Here is a 23,070-nt window from a genome sequence, read left to right as displayed (position 1 = left end):
TGTGTTTAATCTCTCCACTAGGTGGCAGTACAAGGTTATGGCAAAAGGATGCAACAGCAGACAGGATGAAACTCAAGTTTGGACAAGTAAATCAGATTAACCAGACATTACATAATAGTTAACAAAGTCTACAATAAAAGGACACAGAGTGAACTTCACTTTTTTATTTATCTACAATGTTCACAGTAAACGGTAACAGTTTATAAAAATGTTCAACCTCGATGGCAACAGAAAGTATTTTACAGAAAAAAACATGTAGTCTACACAAACAATGCACAATTATGTAAATAAGTACAATTAAATCAGTTCCTAGTTATTAAATATGCAACCTTTCAGTACAAACAGGATATATAATAAGGATGGCGTGGCAGCACTTGGCAGCGTAGATGAGAATTAAAATGTTGATCACCTAGCATCAGTATCTACAAGTAGCCTCTAACAGGTATTGTCCAGCAGAACTAAAGTAAAGGAAGGAGGAATATATTTAAGTTAAACATAAATCATATTTTAACATTAACAACTGCATGCAGGTCATTGGCAATGAGGTGCAAAGCACTGAGAAATCTGACCCTGAACCCTGCTGCTGCCTTGGATTGTGGTTGAGGAGGCTGAAGAGCTGACAACACTCAACATCATGTGATTATTTGCACATTTGTCCAAATGTACTTTATGTGTAACAGACATTTCTAATCCTAAAAAAGCAGTTCTGTTTGAAAAAGCTTATTTCGGATTCTGCGGGGGAAAGAAGTGGAGTCGAGATGCAACACAGGGAACTTTACTGAACTCTTCCTGAGAAAACACTGAACAGATTTGTGTCCATGTATATCTAAAAGTTCAGTAAAATTCTTTGCACTGCACAGCACCATCCTTGTTTCCTTTTTAGGATTCCTCCTACCACTGGACCCTAACAAGAACTCCCCTGTACTCTCCTTTTTTAGGCTCTGTTTGAGCCAGTTAAGGTTTGCAGAAAAGCCTCAAAAGTAGCTATGAGGTACAAACAAAAGACCAGTGTGCTTTGTCACCATGAGGTCTGTTGAGCCAGCCTTTTTCAAATCACTGCAGACCTACGTTTTATATAAGGTTAGGTGGTTAAATATTTATGTACACTGTATTTTACTCCTGGTCCCGGTGGTCAACGTTCCATTTAGGACTTGATCTCGATGACTTTGATGAATGGGAGCGCCTTGTTGTTAGATGACATCGGTGTGATGGTTTTACTGGACAGAGGGGGAAATAAAAAATGTAAAATGACTGTTATGAACTTGGACATTATACGACGGGAGTAAGATGGAATTTGCATCTCGTTGTGAATAAGAAAATGAGCAGAAACGGAAACCAGGAAGTGATGGCTCACCTGTAAACAACCTCTGGCTTGTTCTCAGTGGGTGCCAGTGGCGGAGGGTCCTGGCCTGCCAGGAAGTACTCCATGTGGTCATGCATTTCTCTGTTCTGAAGACAGAAAGAGGGTACAGACATAAGCTGTGTCCTCAGGTTTAAAGGGACAACTTTTTAGCTTTAAGTTGATCAGAAAAGTTTGGTGTATTTATCTTGAGCACATAAAATAAAAATAATATACTAAGCGGATTAATTCAGAATCTAACTACAGTTACATAAGAATCCTGACCTCGGCTTCAAGGTAAGCCACCCTCTCCTCCAGGTCCCTGATGACTCGATCTCTCTCTTGGATGACGGTCCGGGAGTTCTGCAGCTGTGTTATTGACAAAACAAACAAACAAAGTGAGACGCTCATTTTTCCAACAGGGAGCAGATGCAGCATCACTTATTCATGACAAATGAGTTTTATATCACCGCACGTTTCCGCTTGGCTCCACTCCCTCATATCAATTACTCTTTGTGTGTCCGCTTCCTCAAAATCTAATTTCCCTATTAATGGCTTCCTGTGCATTTCTGGCCACCGGAGAGTTTATTAGTATCGTGTGTGTGTGTGTGTCTGAGTTTGTGTGTGTAAATCTGCTTCTGTGCATAAATACCTGTTCAATCATGTGACGGACTTTCCTCTGCTGACTCTTTAACATGTCGTCAAGGTGATGAATCTTTTCCTTCAGAGTGGCCACCTCCTTCTCCAGCTCTGCACACCTGCAAACACACACACACGAGAAAACTGTCAAACTAAGACCAAACTGATTATATGTATCAAGTTATTTTAACTAGAGCAGGTCATGGTATTTGTATGATTTGTATTTTACATCCTCGGAACAAAGTTTTTAATAGATAATCAAACTAACAAATTCCTATTTAGAGAACTACTCTCTCATATTTGAGGATATAAAAGAGGATTAGTTCACCTAGACTTGCCAGTCATCTAATAAAAGTTTTGAAAAAAATGAAAGGATACAGAATATTGAGTTTTTCAAACAAGAAACCCAACTTCTACTTCTTATTGGGACTTTGGTTCATCACTTAGTTTCTTATCTCACCTCTGCTCGTGCTCCCCTCCATTCTCCCTGCCGGCCTTAAGCTGCAGCAGCTCTGCCTCCCCCGCTGCCATCTTGTCTTTGAGATGGCCGCTCTCAATCTCCATGCTCTCCAGCAGCCTCTGCAGCTCCTCCACCTGCTGACCCCTCCCCTCCGACAGCTCCTCCGCCTTCTGCAGCAGCTCAGACTGCTCAACCAGACGTACGCTGTACTCTTTTGACTCGGCCTGTGAAGGAGGACAGAGTAAGAACTAAGTAAGAAGAGACGGATACAAAATAATAGGCGCTGCACACCCACACGGGTCTTTTCAAGTGACGGATGTGTCAGTCAAGTGCAATTTGAACACGTCCACACTGTCCTGAGAAGATCTAACGAAGCAAACATGAGTGAAAACTCCTGTATGTGTCATGTATGTACGGATTTGTGTACTTGGACATGAGTTCTTATCTAACTTATGCCTTTTTATTCACATTTTGATGTGGCAATAATGATTAAACTAGGAATCAGGAAACCCTTTTCATTTTTGCTTTTTTTTTGTTTTTGTTTGTTTATTTCATTTCTCGTCTCACTGTATTTTTTTCTTCATTTTGTCTTTCCTAAAATGTCATCGCTTATATTGTCTTGAGTTTCTGCAGATGTACCTCTTTGACCTTATGTAATAATAATCCAAAACAAACAAAACAAAAACCAGCCGGTTAAGATTACTTTTGGTGTGCAGGAGGGTTAAAAGATGACTCAGTTTGTTACAACTTGGCAGCTATAGTTTTTTCTTTTGCTGATAACATGAATTATTTGCTCCAACATAATCAAATGGGGAAGAGACAATGTTTTTAAACTGCACAACTGCAAATTCAGTAGTAAACGTTTAACCAAGGTCAAAACCATCAAAAAAAAAAATGTAATAAACAATTGTTTATAATAAAGTTGCGACTGATGGCTAACCTGGAGGTTTGTTTAAAATCTCTCTGATTCTCTGCCTGCTTGTGTCGTTTAAAAGTGAGTTTTCAACATTCCCAGATCTCAGCAATTAACTTGTTGGGAATTTCTTTACAGTCACTAGTAATAAATTGGGGACTTAAAGTTCCCTACACACCCACAGTTCACCAACAAGTGTTTTCACTTGTGTTGCCTGATTAGATCTCTTCCCTTTTTGCATGTTAGGACGGGACGACATTCTTGTTAGTCAGGATCTTTATCTTAATTTCTTACTTCATGCAATTCTAAACAGGTTTCTGGTATGAAGTGTGATCACACTGGAAAAGTGGTGACATAAAGTCACAGTTTTTGCAGCTGAGTTATGCGCGTGTTGTTGTTGTTGATTTACACAACTCCCACAATACAATGCCAAAAGGGGAGGCAAGAAGTCTGTGGCAGTGTCCCTACATGACCTGACAGATGCGGTGTAGAGCAAAGACCCGAGCAGTGGAGGATCAGCGGATGAGGGATGAAACCGACAGATAATGAGGACGATTAGAGGAACAAGAGAGCAGCAGAGGAGTGAGTCATAGCTGCAGACAGGAAATGGAGTCATGTAACTCATCGCGTGAGACAGACCTGCAGTCTCTCCCTCTCCTCCTGATGTCTCTTCTCCATGTCCTTCAGCTGTGCGTACAGATGCTTGGTCACTTCCCTGAGCCTCATACTCTCCTCCTGATTATCCACGACCTGAGAGAGACAGAAAGTGGCATGCTTAATTACGCTTAATCTGGCTAACTACTTGAACCTGAGGGCAAGGCAGGAGCTAACATGTAAGAGAGGCTGCTGATAGGCTGATATGCTACATGTTTAAAAGGTTGTTTGGTCTAGCCTGAGGTAAGAAAAGCATTTAGCTGGACGTCTGTTAAATTATGACTGAGATTGAGACAGTTTTGTATCTCGGGGCTGTCCTTTCGGTGAGCAAAATACTTTTCCCCAGACAAACAATGCACTATTCTATAATCTGACACCACTTAGGATGTAGGACAGCATAAATTGACCCACGCTTACCTACATGCCTCACATACAGGTCACTGGCTATAGAAAGCCACACTATCTCCCTGCTCTGAAACTACTTCCTCTGTAGATAATGGTGTTGTGTTACAGGAGATGTTAAAATGCACTGAGCCTAGAATAATGCATTGGAAATACAATACTGTGTGTGTCTATGTGTGTGTGTGCACCATTAGTCAGAGTGTAAGTGAGTCCCTGTGCTGTGTGTGTGGTAAGCTTTATCATCAGCTTCAGAGAGCCTGGCACCATTTTCTTTGTAGTTGGCTGGTGTGAGTTGGAAACAGCTGGAGGGCCAGACATTTTTTTCTGCCTGTCATTTTAATACAAATTTGAATGCATTCAAAGTAGTTTCAGCTGAAATTGGCTTATGCCTTTCCCCATGGTTCATTCATATTCAACTGGTTCAATTATCGGATCGTAACAGCCACAGCGGACACTCTTCTGAGGTCTTTAGAAAAGGCTCAGTTGTGATTATCTTACATGAGCGTCTGACTCGATGAGAACGGCATTGCCATTGGTGATAACTGGTTGGATGCTGGGCACGTTGACTTTGAAGCCATTGACTGGATACTGAGGAAGAGACAAGTGGCTGGTTAGTGGAGTCAGAGCTTTAGTTCTGCTTTTACTTTAAAATAGTAGAGAGGATGAGAGAAATCACTGCACTGCAACAAAACACAAGCAGCTAAAGGAAAAAAACCTTCACTTAAACAACACTTGAAGTTTTATACAGTTACTATTGAAATGAACTGTATTCTTGTTTAAGCCAAAGAGCTGTAACATGCCTACAATTAGTTTTGTAGTTTGTATTGTTTGTTACTATTTGAACCACAAAACTAATTGTAGGCACGCTACAACTAGATGTGACATAATGTAACAATATGATGATGTCATAATAACTACCTTATTAATTTACCATACATATCTATTCGTATTAACTTATTGATATTGATTATCCTTACATTAGAGAAGCTAGAACCAGATATGGACTTACAAGATAGACTGAGCCCAATTATTTTAGCACTATACTCAGAAAAACATCTTTTACTGAGGTGCAGAGAGTGTGTACCTTGTTGTTGTTACTGTTCTGCCTGGCTGCCATCTGCTCTCTCAGAGTCTTCAGGCAGTACCTCACCTTTAACAAAAACACATTATGCATTCAAAGACGTGTGCTATGCAGAAACTACTACTACTATCCCCTTCACCTTATTCAACCCAGCCACACACGCTCTAATATTCTCCACCAGGCACTGACTGTTGACTCATTGTCTAAATACGGCTGTGGGAAATGTTGCTCAACTCCGTCTGTCACAAACTCACCTCCTGAATCTGTGACACCTCGTCCGTCAGCATCCTGACGTTCTCTCCAGTCTGTGAACGAGCCTCAAGGAAAACCTGTTGTGTTAGATAATACAGATGAGCTCTCAAATACCTCAAATACGACACAACTACAAAAACAAACAAATACACATACCTTAATGACTTCAACTTTTTCTTCCGTGGGAGTGATGAGTTCAAGTGTTGCTTCCTGCCCTTCTTGTTTCTGTGGCAGCACTACTGCTATGCTGCTCTCCTTCATTCAGTCAAAACAAAAAAGTTGAGTTAATGTCCTGTCATAGACTTTTTTCTTTCATTCAAAAACAAAACAGTTTTCCTCTTTAATTCTGTACCTTGTTGCCGTGCTGCTCCGATGTGCAGCCTGACTGATCCTGATCCTGTAGAGCGAGCCGAAGCCTCCTGCAACGGTCCTGAAATGAAAGGAGAGAGCATAAGAGGAACTAGATGACTAAGAGGAACAGCGTGGATTATGAGGGGAAAAAAAACAACCAATGAAGAGAAAGGAGAGGCGCTCAAAATGAAAGCCAGCAGTGAGAAAGAGGGAGGAGCAGTGAAGAAATGGGTACTTTTAGCCATAAAAACTTCCCCATACTGAAGTTCCTCCGTGGATACCACGCAGTTAGACCATAATGCCTAGCAACCGTCACTGAGGAGACATTTCCACTGCAGAGTCTGGTGATTCTGACCACACACGCTCTACCACATTCAGCTCACTGGAGAAAATGAAACCAGACCAGTAGGGGCCAAAAATACCAACAGTCAAAACATCCATAACTGTTGAGTCACTCACAATTCAACTTTGTTGCCTCAGCAACAGAAACAGATTGTGTGAGGACTGACTGTCATGTCTCATACAACTGAAAACCAAATATTTACAGAACAGAGTTTGGTCAAAACCAACACATTCAGATGGGCTACTCTGGAAAAAGGCATATGGTTTGACTTACTTCTGGCCACATGATCGGTTATTTATTCTATTGTGTTCTTCTCTTTTCAAAAGGCATGTGTACTCTACTTTTCTGTAGGTATTTGTATTTGTATTCTTTTCTAATCTAATCTATTTTAAATTGAAAAATTAAAGGATTTAATTGTAATCCTGTTATTAATCCACTTTTTTACTGAATGTATCTGTAATGTAATTACATCTTTTTTCTGCAACATGAACAGAACACGAGTTTTACAGGTCAGACGTAGGGAAAGTGTAAGTACGGCCCCTTGTGATCCACCATGATGACTCATTCATGGCTGATCATTTTGTCAGGTTGGCCTTTAACTGTGCTCTTTGCTTGGATCCTGACTAGATTATTTGTTGATCACAAGTTGTTTTAAATGGGGCCTCTCTTTTCCAGTAGGAGTTCATTCAGTTAATAACACATCCTCTTTTCCTGATAATATGGAGACTGCAGGGTTTCACTGGAAGTGCATGACGTTGTATGATGATTACAGCTAATTAGTCAAAGTTCACATTCTAATTTGATGGCTCAGTGGTTAGCACTGTTTCCCACAGCAAGAAGGTCCTGCTTTCGAATCCTGGCTAGTGTGCTCTGGTTTTCCCCACAATCAAATCATGTTTGGTCGTGGGAGGGGACAGAATACAAAAACTCAAGCAAAGGGAGGCTTTCTTCATTCAAGGACTGGATGTGTTGGAGTATTCTGGTCTCAATGAGGACATGGAGTTCACATGTTTTCTGTTATCTATTTTTTTCCTGTAAAAGCTGAAAATAGCCTAATGTAGGCATTAAAGATAGTATATACATTTTCAAAATGTAAAACAAATTCCCTTACACTGAGCTGATACGATTCTTTTCTAAATATATTTTACATTAAGTAAAACCGTTGCCCAAAGCAAACACATACTTGCTTTGACTTTTCATAACCCTCCTTGCCAACACCCATTTAAGCAAGTGGAGGTTTGCCTCCACACAAAGAAAACAAACCATTTTGCCACTTAACAAATCAGGTGCAGGAAAAAAATTCCAGGTAAAGGTGAGTTATGTAACATGGTTGATTCTTATCTTACTGCCAAAGAAAATTATGCTTAATCCTCTAAGCCTTTGTGTGGTGTTAGGTGTTTGTGTGCAATGCTTACATGTATGTCTTTGTATGTATAATAGCTTGTATGGAATTGTTCCTCAGCCCTGCAGTACTAGAGGTAAAGGTTGAATTGATATTATCAGTCATTATAAAGGGGCGGATGCCCATAAAAAATATTTTTTACTTTGTGATGCTGCTGCTCTATCATCACTGGCCTTAATTAAACTGTAAGTGGGCGTCAGCCACAAAGTAATTAGATAGTAATCAGACCAAAACCAAACTGCACAAATGGCTCATTATTTAAAAAGCACAAAGAATCTCGAACAAAATGTCCTGTGGATGTCTGGACTGTAATTATGTCAGCTTCTTTGTTGATTTTGTTTTCAGTCTTATGAATAGGAGGGAATCACTCAAACTATCATTAAGATAACTTATTTAAAAGTCTGAAGGAAAATAAAATAACAATTTACCACTTAGTAAGAAGACAGGCTAAACAGAGGAAAAAACCTTCTAAGTGACTATGATAATGTATGTTGACTTGTTTTTCTCCTATAGAATATAACTTAAGTGTAGTAAGGTGTTTACAGGTAAGGCTCACTGATGTCAGACTGGTGGAAGCTGGAACTTCTCTAATAAAAACGTGTTTTCCAGCACCAGCTTTTTATTTTCCGTCAGAGTGGTATTTTTACAAGTTAACACTGGCAGGTGATACTTTTGCATGGCAGATAAAACACAAGAGAAACAGATGTTGCTGCCTTCTCCGGACAACACAAGTCACTTTTGCCTTTGTTAAATTCCACATTACATAATATTTCGTAATCACACACTTCAGGTGCTTCTTCCCTGGTAAATGCCACAGTGATGCTGTTCATGTGCCAACTGTGCACCACAAATAGAATCACTATACACAACTTTAATTGCTACCTGTGAGAAAGACACCTGTCGTTAAAGTGCAGGAATGATAAAGAGGCACTGACACGTCATTTGCATACCACAGTCTGTTGTTAGCCTTAAGTGTGAGACAATGCTGCAATAATAACTTCAGTACGAAATGATTTAGTGACACCACACATGAACCTGTAAACTGTCATTTACACCTTAGAAGAGTAAATAAAGTAATCAATCAAAACACAAGAGAGAGACGATGAGAATGAATCCCAGCTTGTTCCTTACAGATTTTGTTTCACACCTGATAGCTACAATGTAAAAACTCAAAGTCTCACCAAGTATATTTAGCTAATTTTAAATCAAAATATCTCCTTACACTTAGTAAGACACGACCACCAAACAAGTAACATTTCAGTGAGATATGGGACTTTTTTTAGAGATCACATCTTATTTCAAGGACTCTCAACAAATTTTCATTTGTTCCATTAGCAAATTTGACTTATTACAAGCAAAACAACACTTTGTGTTCATTCTTTCTGTACTTATTTTGTTTGAACTGGCATTTTTTCCAGTGTAGGACCACCGGACAACAAACCAAATTGTATCTGGCTTCCAAGTAACATTGTGACAGTGCAGTCATCTGAACACACACTTTGTGCCACATTAGTCATCAGGTCAGGTCACCGGACAGTGAGGCTGAATGTTGCAGCTCTATGTGATAAACTAAACCCCACAAAGAGGTGGTCTGATGCACTTTTGTTGATATTAGGCAGTTAAAAATCATGTGATGCCTGGTGCCTGCAGATCATGTTGAATTGCAAAACATGTGGAGATCGGTAACAATACTGTTTTCATTATTTCTGTTCAATATTAAAAAAAAATGCATAACGTCCTCACATAATAAGCAATGTGAAAAGGTTAACAATGATACAAATCTAAATATTACCATGAAAGTAATCACATAAAGCTTTAATAGTTTGTGCATGTGTGTGTGTGTGTGTGTGTGTGCCACTGAGACACATAAAATAGACCTGCGTGTGAACACTTTATGGTTTTAGAGTGTGTGTGTGAACATGCCTACTATTAGTCTCGTCAACAGTTCAGTAAATTATGGCAAAGAATTTAAGAACAAATAATGGCAACCCAGCATGTCCCATGACCAAACATTTAGTTTCTTACGTAAGCAGCTAGTTCTCTGCTTTGCAAGTCAAACACAGGATAAATGTTTTAGCTTGAACGACAGATCTCTGCGTGTAATTGCAGTGTCTGAAAACCATCAGAGTGAAGGCAGTGACAGGCAAGCCAACATTTCACTCTGAGAGGGAGGGAGCGACAGCTCGAGGGCTTCTCAAGAAGAGACGCACTGCACTTCAAGGGACAGACACACCCTGGGTGTAGCTTTCTGAAGAAACTCAATGTTCTGCACATCACCACGTTTGTTTTTGGAAGCCCCTGAATCAACATGTGGCCGACACGCATCCACTACATAAGCACAACGGTAGAGGAAGGTTACAGATAATGATCTCAGCTTTTTCATCATTTTAAGATGATTACAGATAAGTATCTGCAATTATATTTTTTACAGTTGCCAAGTTCAAGCTTTTTGATCTGTTCTACTGAATGGCTTTGACGAGATTCATCCTTCCCTGGGAAAAATCCCATGTTCCTTCACTTGTTTCCCAAAAAAACTATGGGAAACAAGAGACTATAATGATGACCTCATTGGTTTATGTGGTGGTGCAGACAATGCTGAACACTGAAGCAATCTCTTATAATTATTATAAAATGTTTCACCAAACTTCAGAAAAATAATATTAACAACAATAATAATAATTTCCTTTATAGGCGCACTCAAGGATGACATACAAGACCAAATTTTAAAAAACAAACAGCACTGATTGTATCAAACATCAAGGCAACGGTATTCAATACAAGCTAATTTAATGACTATGTATAATTACCGGGTAAAAAACTCTCTGAGTGTAACCAGTGGAGTCAGAATCAAACAGCTTATGCCAGTTTGAAAAGGTGTATTTTAAGACGGGATTTGAAGGTAGAGAGACAGAGAGTTAATGTTGTGAATGTCTTGTGGGAGAGAGATCAGACATGGGGCAGAGCGGCTAAAAACTCTAAACCCCAAGTTAGTCAAGCGTGCAGATGGTATAGTAATAGTTAGTTCCCTGTAAAACCTGACAAAGTTACTTAAAATAAATCATGGAAACCGATTACCTCAAAATGACCAAGTAAAGTTGACTAATAATTTTAAGTTGTTAAAACTTTTAAGCTTGTTCAACTTTTAAAGAGAGGATCTGGGAGTGCGGAGGGGGGGGTGTGCAAATATGAAGGATACAGAGGAGCTCGGTTATGAGGGCCCTTAAAAAGAGTCCTTCATTGATCAGGTTGCAGCCGACAAATATTGCAAAGGTCAACTACACGGCACCATAAAAACTGTGCCGACAAATTATTACGGTTAAAAAAGAGGTTGATTGAGAACCACTCCTGCAAAAAGTGCTTAATAGGTGTCATTACAGGCAAAATGGCCTGTATATGTGATCATGTTCCAAGAATATGATGGTGAAATTAAACATTGAATCACTGCATACCTTTACGGTCCTGGCATGTCCAAATAACATATACGCTACTGCTGACTGTTGTTCAGTCCTGATGTAACACCTCTTAAATTCATGTATTGGCAAGAAAAACAACAAGTCTTGAGTCAGAAAAAGTGTTTAATGGTGACTATGAGGGTGTTACTTAAATTAAATATGTTATCACCTCAATTTAAGACCATATTAGTTCTCTGCTGCACGAACATGCACAAACTAGCACTTAAAATGTAAGTCTTAGTGCTGCTCCACTAGGCTTTGTTTGTGCAGCTCAGGGGACGCTTTCAATGTCATTTACCATAAAGGAGGATTAACCTTAAACCCACTCTGAAAACACAGAGTTAAGTGATATCCATCTCTCTTACGTATCGTATTTATGTATAAACTCATTTCACAATACAATCAATCTCCAGGTTAAATAGAACTAATTAAAATGGCTTCATAGATAATATCAGTACCAGGAATTGTGCCATTACAGCTGATTGATTATCCCTCCGAGGTATAAATCTATCAATCAGATTCTCATCAGTTTTATCAGATCAAAAGACAAACATGTGGTTAGATACTGTTATGTCTTGCATAACACTGTGTTGAAATACTTTTACCAGGACAACTATGCAACATAAAAAAAAAATCATTACAAGAATTCATCACCTGCATTTGTTCACATGTAGGTGCTGCAATTAGTTAAGATACACTATTAGTTAAAAACAAGCAGCCAGAAACCACCATTATCAACTTTTTTCATTAAACTACATGCAAGGTGGTCAAAATACACTTCTAGTTTCAATACTGTTCTCACACCTAACAAAAGTGTGTCCAAATGATATCAAATTGGATTTGACATCGACCAGTCCAGACTATACAGAGAGGGAAAAAAACAGCAGGAACCTGTTCAGTATCTTTTTTCACAGCTCAGCCCTTTAGGCATAGCAGCCTAATCAAACATAATAAATAGTCATAATTTGATAATTCATTGAGTTGATATAGATCATTTGTTATCTTTGGGCATGAACTGATGAAAAACCAACATGATTAAATGATTATCAGCTGTGATAGAAAGAAGGGGTGGCTCTGAGTCTTCAGAAAACACTTTGGTACAGTCTGAACATGTTTTCAAAAAACGAGCCACGACAGGGGTGAGGTAAAGTACAGTATAGGAGATTATATGCTATTATCTCCGAAAGCAAGGCAGTCAGAGAATGAAATCACCACAGATTAGATCATCTGTCCGACATGACTTTACTGATTCGGAGGTGACATCATTGCTTCACCTCAGTGTCTGGGCTACAAGAGCACTCTCATCCAGTCAGTAACCACCCACAATCAATACAGGACCGTCCACTCCCAGTCATCGAGCTACAAACTCCTCCATGACTGTTGTTTGCAGCAATACAGGCTGACTGATACTGAAGAACAACAATAAATAAAGGATCAACCAGACATAGCTATAAATCTATGCAATGAAAAGATTCAACAAGCAGAGAAAGGAGAATATTCATGTATATTCATAGATAGTGGGTGTATGCACAATCACCTGTATCTAAATTCACACTCCAGATGCAAACAGAGTTCACAGCAAAGTGTGAAATCCACCCATCTCTGAGTGCAGTCAAAACATCAAGTACTTTTATTGCCAAGCAACACAATCTGACACATTATGAATGATAAGAAAAGTCATAAAACACTTAAAACCAACTTGGTAACTAGCACACATCAGCAAGTCCTGACAACACGTCACACGCGTTAATTATAAACTCTACCCTTTGACTAATTCCAACAGTATGTGTCACCAATACAATCTGAATCATTTTCCCCATTGCATAAGAAGAAACTGACAAATGGGAGGTGACTCTAAAGAGTTTTAAGCCGCTTCTTGTCTGACAAACAAAGTGGCAATGTTTGCATTCGGGTGGTCTGAATCAAATATAATGAAGATGACGTCACGAAAAGATGTTTTCTTTAGTGGCTTGCCTGCTGTCTCATTAATGTCTCATTTTTAGTATCTGATATTAAATGTACTTAAGTATCAAAAGTAATTTTCAAAGTAAAAGTCAATGATACATATATTTACATGCATGTATTTATTGTTATTGTATACTATACTACAAATTATCGATCTGACGCGCTGACGCAGCATACAATCTGCAAAGTAACTAGTAACTAAAGTTGTCAAATAAGTGTGAGTAAAAAGCACAATATGTCCCCAAAATGTAGTGGAGTGGAACTATAAAGTTTCAAGAAAAGGGAAATACTCACGTTAAAGTACCTCAAAATTGTACTTAGGTGCAGTACTTGAAGAAATATACTTATCACTGTATTTTGTATATAACATTATTAAGTATCTGTGTTTGGACTGGTTTCATCTGGGAGACTAAGCCTTTCTCTTAAGTATGACAGGTCCACTATGAAGACATAACCAAATGAATTACGTAATCAAAGGCTTTACTGTTACACATAAAGCAGACTACACAACAACCACAAGTGAACCCAAATGCAAACGATTTAGTCTATCTCAGGTAGGATCCATCTGATATCTACCTGAGCAGGCGAAGCTGTCCCGGGACTCTTTCAGATGATATTCAGGCAGCTGTGATCCAGACCGTCTGTGTCTGTGTGACTAAATGCCTGGGAAGTCACGACTGTCTTGCCTTACATGGCTGGGTGAGGCTCTGCCAGATGCCCAACCCTTTTTCCTCCAGACTGTTCTCCAGTCAGAGAGCTACAGTGCCAGTCCAAAGAGGCATGACGTTGTTAGCCTCCCCTGCAGGACTGCAATGCCAAATTCACAACGGAAAGAACTAAAGGGAACATTTCTCTGATTAGATTATATACAGTCCTCAACAAAGAAGTCTGAGGATGGTAAATCTTATCGTTGGGACATTTCAAAAGCCACATATTATCTTAATAGTTTGATAATCAGATTTTATGGCCATTTTTGTCACATTTTTCACAAAATGGGCAACAGCCCAGAGGTCTGGAACCAGGCAATTATCTTCATCAGTCTATATCATTCAAAGTTAATAAGTTGCTAAGTTAACCCTTAACACTTAGGTGTAGTCTGCACTAACATTTAACTTACTTAGGACAATAAGTGACCAATAGATAAAACAGTGGAATGAAGAAGCCTTTATTTATCAACCACATGGTGACATTGGTAGGTAGCAGCACTCTGAGGAATGTGTGGCGTGAGTTATGTAAGAGAGATTAATGAAGTGTCTTTACATAACAGCCACTGGCAAAGCGAGTGTGTGCAGTGTAAACAAAACTGTGCAAACAAAAGTCAAATGGCACACTCCAAATAAGTTAATGTTTGTGCGTCTCCGTGTGTCTCAAACTATTGGAAAGTTTCAACTTCACACATTAAACTTACATCACTGAAAACATCTGAGACCTAATGCTTTTTCCAATACACTTTTAAGTGTATAACAAGGCTGAAACTAATAGTTATTTTTCATTATAAGTTACTAACGACAATGACGCTGTATGAATACGCCATCTGCTGCATGTCTTCTTCTGTAACACCACGCTGATGTGTCAAAACACAGTGAACAAAAAACCAACCAGTTTGCGTCTGCAGATTTTTAAAAACGGTAGCAGAGATAAAATGCTGCAAGACTCGATTGATCAGAAAAATTTAGCACTGCAAGCTCCACCACCAAAAGTTCCTGTAGTTTTGGGTACCAAGCGCCGAGCAGGGAGTTTTTTATGGTTAAATGGTTGTTGGTACAGTACAGTAAATTCCAGTTTGTGCAGGTGTGTACTTAACACTCTGTGATGTGTATAGCTATTTGTATATATTTATAGTTGCGTGTCCTTTTGTGGGTGTGTGAGCAGGGTAAACATGCCATTTAACAATGTTAGTGTCACACACAAAAGACTGTCAGTAACGCTCTCTTATGTTGCCATGAAAGTATAGAGTTGACAAAGAAAACACACAACAATCCAGTGACACTATCTTAATAATATCTTTGCCTGCACCAGTCTTGCTCGTGTCAGCATTTTCTCACGCCATGACAGAAAACGCATTAACATAAATGTCATCTGTCAAGAAAAAAAAACACTTCAACTCCTAAATGTGCTTATGTGGGATAAGTAGGTTTCCCAGCGGAAAGTATAGGCGTTTGCAGAATAGGATGGAAACAGGTCAAAGCTCATGTTTACAGTGAGATTACAAGACTGAATAATGGCCCTCAGCTATGAGAGTCATTGCTGTCCAGGATCCAGTGAATGAAAAGTTTTAACTTGGTAAAGTCAGCTTTACTATCCCCTGTAAAGCCAGGAAACTATCCTCTGATCATTAGTTTTTTTTGTTTAGGCATGACTTTGTGTGTCTCCTCTTCCTGCCAGTTAAATGTATAAATAATCGATCTGTTCATTCATGCCACCATCCTGGTGCCATTATGAAATACGATATAACACTTATTAACTCAGTGATTCAGGCCTGTGAATTACTTTCAGTTTGATACAAAGTTGTGTAATGTTTAACCTTTCATCTGAAAAAGTCTTATCCCTTTGGTAAATAGCCATTATACAAGAGAGTGTGTAATAACAAAACTGTGCAGCAAACCGTGAAGAAGCAAAAAAAAAAAAAAAAAAAAAAAGATTTGTCTGCCAATGAAAAGAGGAAACTTGTATTTAACTATCAAACCAACAAGGCTTGGCGCTTTCTTTGGAAATCCTGGCATGGAATAGAAAACTCATTCCTGAACGTCAGGTCAATTGTTTTCTTAATGAAGCCTTCACAAAAGATTAATTAAAAAAAATTCAAGAATGTTATCAAATGTTACAATTATTCCTGAGAAATTAGAAACATGGCTGAAGGGTATAATAACTGAATTTTCGTCTTATGGCGTTTGAAATTCAGACTTCACTTGTTTCAACATATAGATTTGTTACAGTGTGCTGTGAAAGAGGAACCACTGACAGTCTGGTGGCCTTTCTTTACTGTGTATACACATTAAACATGAAGGCAAAAAGAAGGTTAAAGTTCCAGTGAAAGCGCCATGTAACAGTGACTCAGTAACAGTGACGTTAGTGATAAACGTACTTTGAGTGACGGTCAACTTAATTAACAAGAAGTAGTGTAATCCGGTGTGATGATTCTGTATATACAGCGACCACTTGGCATTACTTTTAAGGGATATCAGGCAATTCACTTTGCTTTTTTTAAATCAAAGTCATTTGATTTAAATTCACCCATTCATGTCCTCAAGATATTACAAAACTAAATGAAGTCACAGGGTACAACTTATACCATGAGACAGACATTAACTTAAGCCAAAGGCGGCTATCAGCCTCATTATGTAAAAAACAAAGTTTGCCATGATCATCAGTGTGCTTTGGGACACACACACACACACACACACACACATGCCACATGATACTGTCAGACTTCACATGTAGCACTAAACTGTGATATAGAAGAAAAGGGGGAGAAGAAACACAGGTGTGTTGAATATGGCGACTCAAACTCTTTTTGATTTCATAGGTCACCTATTTTTTAGGTACCTATGACAGGTGAACAACTTTTTGTGTGTTTGGTGAAAAGTTCTGTTTGTCCTGTCACATCCATCTCATTTAAAATGCCTCATGTAGGATACAGACCACACACAGACCTATTTACTGGGAAAAGAGCCCAACAGAGCTGGACAACGGTTTAAGCTAATTAATTAGCTTAAATGATCTTTGAAACCTTTCACCTGTGATGAAGTCCAGTGGTACCAGGGGACACATAAAGTAAGACGAAGTCACTGTAATCGTGTTATTGAGCGCCAAAGATGAATTAAAGTCATGTCTAACCTCAGCGGGGGTCGACTTTTGTTGTCTTTAGTTGAAAACATTTAAGCTAGTTGTGCTCATCACTCACGTTAGCCTTGTCGTCCTGCTCTCCACTCGCCACCGGCCGCCGCCTCACGCCGCCGCCGCCGCCGCCGCTCATCTTCTCAGTCCGGGAAGTGAAGCCAACACATGAACAATGACAGAAATTACAATGTCCGCACTTTTTTTCCCCCTTTCTGTCTGTCGGTGTTTATAAACTTCACATGTCCGACCTCCTCACACAACTAAACTGTCAGACACCTGAACAACAGCGCAGAGACACCTGGTCCGTCCCGCTGCCTCTCCGTGTCTCCGTGTCTCTGTTGTCTGTCCAGGTAATAAAAATGAGCCCTGCAGGTCTTCAACACGTCTGCGCCTCATTTCACCGGAATGTACTGAATCATGAATCAGGATGTGGCAAGCACAACTCACTGTGGACAGTTTGTACCATTGTAGCAGGCTACCGTACAATAGATCTTACTACTCCACTATACTTTTTAAAAAATATATTTTTGTTTTGTTCTTTCGTCTTCTCGTTTTCCTTCTTGAAATCTGTTCTGACATGTCACATAAATCTCCTTCATATACACATTTATACATAAATATGCTTATCTACAGTTGTGGAATGTAACCAATTACATTTACCAGTACTGTAATTACATTAAATTACACATACTGTATATTTACATGTATGTATATATTGTATACTATATGTCATCAGACTGGCTGAATATTGCATCCAATGTTGTCAAAATCAGAGTTTTTTTAAATCTTGATTGCAGATAAATACACTAAAAAAGTTATCAAATAAATGTAGAAAGTGAAAAGTACGAAAAATCCTTTTTAAAACCTGGAGCCTACATTACCCACAATGCAACTTAGCCACTGAGTGACATCACTGGAGGCAATTTATCAAATAACCTGCAGCTTCTTCTGGAGCCACAAAAGGCTTCGTGCTACTTTTTCACATATTCAGTATTACTCCTCAAGACCTGTAAACACACTTTAACGTGTCAAATTAACTTTAGTTACTAGTTACTTTGCAGATCACATGCTGCAGAGCCAAAGTAACACGTTTTTATGTATTTATCCGCAATCAAAATTAAAAAAACTCTGATTTTGACAACATCAGATCCAATAATCAGCCAGTCTGACATATAGTATACAGTACAGTATATACATACATGTAAATATACAGTTGGCTTAATTTACTTATACTTTTGATACTTAAGTATTATTTATATAGACTTTTACTCATGTACTATTCATATGGGAGACTTTCACTTTTACCAAAGTATACTTTAACATAATATCTTTACTTTTACTCAAGTATGACTACTTTTTGGTACTTTTTAAAACAATCTATTATATAATCCTTAATCTATTATATATTATAATATAATCTATTATACATTTATGCACAGACTAGTCCAGGTTAAGGTACTTTATAGTGTAAACTATGATGAATAAATAAAAGATGAATAAGCCATATTTTATTGGGTTTATCATTATCATTACTGATTTAATGATTTACTCAAGTGTAAATAAACCATGTCTTACCTCAGTGAAGTTGATGACACCTCCATCCGGCAGACATTTGGTCTGATTGCTGCTGAACCACAGCATTTTGTCCTCAGTCACCTGCCTGAGCTTCTTCCAGATCGATCCCATATGCTGACTCTCTTCATCTGTCTTGATTCAACAAATTTTATTCAAGCTCTCCCCCATTTACAAGTGATGTCTTTGTAACAGTGTAGCACCACGCAGGCACCTCCAGCACCTCAGATCTACCTCCCATGCACTGCAGCTAAATCTGTGTCAGGCCTGCAAAGAGGATATAGTCCTGTTTGATAACAGTCCTGTCACATGTCAGGTGGATCTGTTGCCACTTGGCTGAACTCATTTACCTTTGGTGGCGTATGGCTTGAAACTTTGTTTTGACACGAAGTTCTGGCACGTCAGCCCAGAGAAAGTGTCCTACTTTCAGCATTTGACAGTGTTGCTGTGACAGAGGGAGAACATTGTGATCTTTGTTGAATAATGGATCAAACCAGACAGAAATCAGTGGTTCACTTAACAGATTTGGCAGATGAAAAAAAAAAGTATTTTCATTATAAATTATTCGTTTTATTTAGCAGATTTTTCGGAATCTTAAAGGATAGGTTCACCCAAAAAGGAAAACTCTGTCATTATCTGCTCAGTCATATGTTGATGGAAATGTGGAGGAAGTTTTGCAAACCACAAAACATTTTTGCAGCTTTTACAGCAAAACAGCATTCCCTTAAACAACTGAAGTAAATGGGGACTTGTTTTAAAATGAAAAAAAAAACAACCCAAAAACACATAAAAATGGCTCCATACTGGTCATCTGACGTGATCCATGTCTCTGCAAGCCCCAAGATCCAAAATTGGTTTGAAAAGTCGTTATTTAAACCCTTTTTAAAGACAAATGTTAATGTAGCCGCTAAGCTAAAAGCATTAGCATGCAGCCCATCCAAAGTGGGTGCACAAGGGTCGAGGATCGAAAATATTTTCTCTGGGGCTTCTGAAGATATGGATTTGTGGCTGGACAAGCTGTATGGAGCCTTTTCATATTTAATTTTTGGTTGATTTTTACATTTTTAAACAAATCCCCATCTACTTCAGTTATTTAGGAGAATACTGCAATGTGTTTTTGCTGAGAAGCTCCAGAAATGTTTTGTGGCCTACGAAACATCATCCTACTTTCCATCCGCATGGGGGTGAGTATATAACGACTGAATTTTCATTTTTGGTTGAACTTGTCCTTTAAAGAAACTTACTATGGTGTGGGATTAACAAACCTCAGAGACACCAGACGGTGTTTTCCTGTTGTTACTTGCTTTATAGTTTCAGGCAGGTGTGGCGTAAAATGAAAGGCCATTTCTTCAGAAAGACCACAAACCTGATCCACAAATCGAGTAAAACCATATAAGCCCTCTGTATTATTTCACTACAATGTTCTTCCTGTGTTTGACAACATGCAATCATGCTTTAAATCATGGTTTCAGACATAACCTACTTCATTTTAAGAGCTGTTTGTTCCGTGACACCCAAATAAAAGTACACGTTGCTGAAACACAATAACCCACTGTAAATATAGCACATCTGCTTTTCGTCAGGGTAAACAGACTGCTGGTATGAATGACTTAAATTCAAAAGGCAGCTTATTATACAAAGCCCAGCCCAATGTAAACAGGCTCTGGTTTTCTAGATGAATGATTCGGCCTTTGTTACATCAGTAACCACCGTTGTATCCTGTACAATGTGAAGTGTGCTTGTTTTTTTTTAAAGCCAGATTTGTCAGTTGAAAGGGTTGAAGCGAAATCATCTATTTTAAGCTTATTCATGTACATGTTAGATCAGCGCTGCTGTAGAGTAACATGACACCATTGCCACTGTGATTCACAACCAGTAGCTCGAACAATGCTGATCCCCCACGTTGTAAAAGCCACCGCTCGCTTTCTCACGCATCAGGGATGTACCTTCTTACACCACTAATGCTTCGAGTGCGACAAATTGTATGATGTCCCCAGATACACTCCATTATTCATTGCCTGCACTAAGCTACAAATGTGGCTCTAATTAGGATACATGGTGGTTGTGTCATTCAGTATTTTTAAAAAAAGGGAACGAGAACAGAGGGATTCCTGGTAAGAGGAGAGGGTGATCTAAGGAGAAAGACAGGGAGGCTGGAGGAGGTGGAGTCATGATTACAGCTTGATGTCTTCTGTAATTACAGTAAACCAAATAAGGATTACAGACTCAATGTCTCTGAGGAGGGAACTCAGCCAGAGCTGTAAGGACACGCTGCTGTTACATCTGATTTGTTCATCTCTGTCAGTTTGTTTTGTGCGTCCTGCTCGAGGCTGTACCTTCAGAAATTTGCATAGTGTAATACTCCTCAGTACACAACAATTGACGTAATGAGCCACCAAAATGTCTGTGAGGATTATTCTGAGATAGAATAAACTGACAAGTAACACCAAAGATACAGTATTTGCTCATTCAGTTTTACTTAAACACAGCCCAGTTCACATTTGGCACAGTTACAGTTGTTTTATTCATCTTCAGACTGAATTGGTTATTATCGGTGGTAAAAACGAAGAGATGTGAAACCTCAGAACAGCAGGACAGCCGCAGGCCTTGATCTTGTATTCTCTGTATCTCTGTAAAGGTGAGAACTTGCCTCAGGTTTATAGATCTTTTAAACAGGTTTGTACCGGTTTGTCTCTTGTAAATGCAAAGTATATGTCCGGTTGGCCACCTGCCAACATCCAGACGCAACATTTGTAGACATGTTGCTATTACCTCTGTACAAGTGAAAAATCTTCACCATCACTTTTCCAACACTGTTAATGTATTTGCCAAAAAACTTGAGGAATACTACTGCATGTGTGACAAAAACAGTATAAAGCCCTCTGTGCCTTCAGAGGAAGCTACATGTAATCTGATAAATTGCCTCAAGTGATGTCACTGCATTGTGGGTAATGTAGGCACCAGGTTTTGAAAAAGAAGAACAGTGCGTGAAATAAAAAAGGCAATATCTCGGGTTCTGCTGTAACGATTTTGATCACTCGTTTTTAAACTGTCCATGAGTCCAACAGTGTTGTAGGAGTGCAATGCCAGACTGGCGGACTGCTTTTCAAAACCTGTTGCCTACATTACCCACAATGCAACTGAGCCACTGAGTGACATCACTGGAGGCAAGACTTTTCTTACACATGCAGCAGTACTCCCCAAGACCTAAACACACTTTACTATGTAAAACTGGTGGAGCTACATCATAAGATCATCATATGTTCGTCGTGTTGCTGCCCTGTGAGAATCACGTAGCTCTAAAGAGTTCAATGCGTTTTTCAGATTTGGATGTGTTTTCCAGCAAACCCAAGAAGGTTTTAAATTGTTTATTTAGTTTAGGAAGTAGGAACATTTTCTCAAATCACATAAGAAAAGCTTCATCCTTCTGTTTATCAGAATATTTCTTGGAGATACACAGTTTCCAAAGGTTAGTGTACAAGAGATTGCAATCTGAAAAGTAAGTAACTAAAGCCATGAGACGCATGTAGTCAAGTAAAAAGTACAATATTTGCCTCTGAGATGTATTGGAGTTAAAGTATAAAGTACCATAAAATGAAAATACTAAATACCTTGAACTTGTACTCAAATACAAGTAGTAAGTAAATAGTTAAATTCCACCACTGGTATCCGTTACATCCTCCAGCACCTGGTACCTCCTGGAACAAGAAAAGCCAGGAACAGAGCCAAAGCTCTTTTGTTTCCCCAGAAGCTCCTTCTGTAAGATTATCCAGTTACCGACTGATTCCACTGATCGCGGATTAACACACCAGGCTGACAGTTTATATCAATCCGCTAAATAAAGTTCATTAACGGACTGCCAGAGCATTTTTAGTCAAACATTCATAGATGTAGAGACTTTTGTGTTTATCGTTTTAGGGGGGAAGCTATGTCAGTATGTCAGTGTAAAATCTTTAATCTGGTTGATTGCTTGGAAACAAAGAGGTGGAAGTGGTGCAATCCAGGTTTAATCGAGTGGGAATCAGAGGTGAGTTCATCAGTGCAATGTCCAGGCCTGCTGCTGACTGGCACACCTCCTTCACAGAGACAATACAGGCGGGTATGATGCAGTGGCCGCACCCCTGGGATGAGATGGTTCATGTGGGTATTCATAATGGTTCAAACACCCACCCAGCAAATCGCTGAATCTTCCACCTGGTGTTCTGCCCTGTAGGTCAACATAACTGGATTATCGAAAAAGATAATCCCTCTCGGGTTTATACAGATTTACAGGGAACGATCTAAACAACTTTATGAAATAGGAAGGGGAAAAAGGAGTTCTCTTTAAGATTAACACTCTTCATAAGGCTTTTAATAGCGTAGCATAATTAGGTCCCCATAGAAACAGTGGAACAGGTTTTTCTTG

General features: G+C 39.0%; 1 protein-coding gene across 1 annotated transcript; it reads right to left on the bottom strand.

Annotated features, from left to right (window-relative positions):
* Positions 1-149: 149 nt before the first annotated feature.
* tuft1b (tuftelin 1b) lies at positions 150-17,437 on the bottom strand. Its single transcript, XM_073483362.1, has 12 exons — positions 17,158-17,437; positions 6,093-6,170; positions 5,897-5,995; positions 5,743-5,817; positions 5,492-5,557; positions 4,906-4,995; positions 3,991-4,101; positions 2,439-2,662; positions 1,992-2,097; positions 1,625-1,708; positions 1,355-1,449; positions 150-1,217 (listed from the first exon to the last, which is right to left on the bottom strand). Exons 1-12 carry the CDS (start codon positions 17,227-17,229, stop codon positions 1,145-1,147), a joined length of 1,173 nt encoding a protein of 390 aa, XP_073339463.1. The 5' UTR covers positions 17,230-17,437; the 3' UTR covers positions 150-1,144.
* Positions 17,438-23,070: the final 5,633 nt, after the last annotated feature.

This window comes from Pagrus major, chromosome 16, assembly GCF_040436345.1.
Source record: "Pagrus major chromosome 16, Pma_NU_1.0".
In the NCBI taxonomy this organism is placed as follows: Eukaryota; Metazoa; Chordata; class Actinopteri; order Spariformes; family Sparidae; genus Pagrus; species Pagrus major.
The sequence above is the reverse complement of the archived record's forward strand: the minus strand, read 5'-3'. Positions and strand labels throughout refer to the sequence as shown.

Excerpts from the sequence above, each read along its gene's own strand:
- tuft1b (XM_073483362.1), bottom strand. The coding sequence starts at position 17,229 with ATGAGCGGCGGCGGCGGCGGCGGCGTGAGGCGGCGGCCGGTGGCGAGT. Across the intron at positions 2,098-2,438 it reads GGAGGGGAGCACGAGCAGAG|GTGTGCAGAGCTGGAGAAGG; the intron begins GTGAGATAAGAA and ends GTGTGTTTGCAG. Across the intron at positions 1,450-1,624 it reads TGGCTTACCTTGAAGCCGAG|AACAGAGAAATGCATGACCA; the intron begins GTCAGGATTCTT and ends TTCTGTCTTCAG.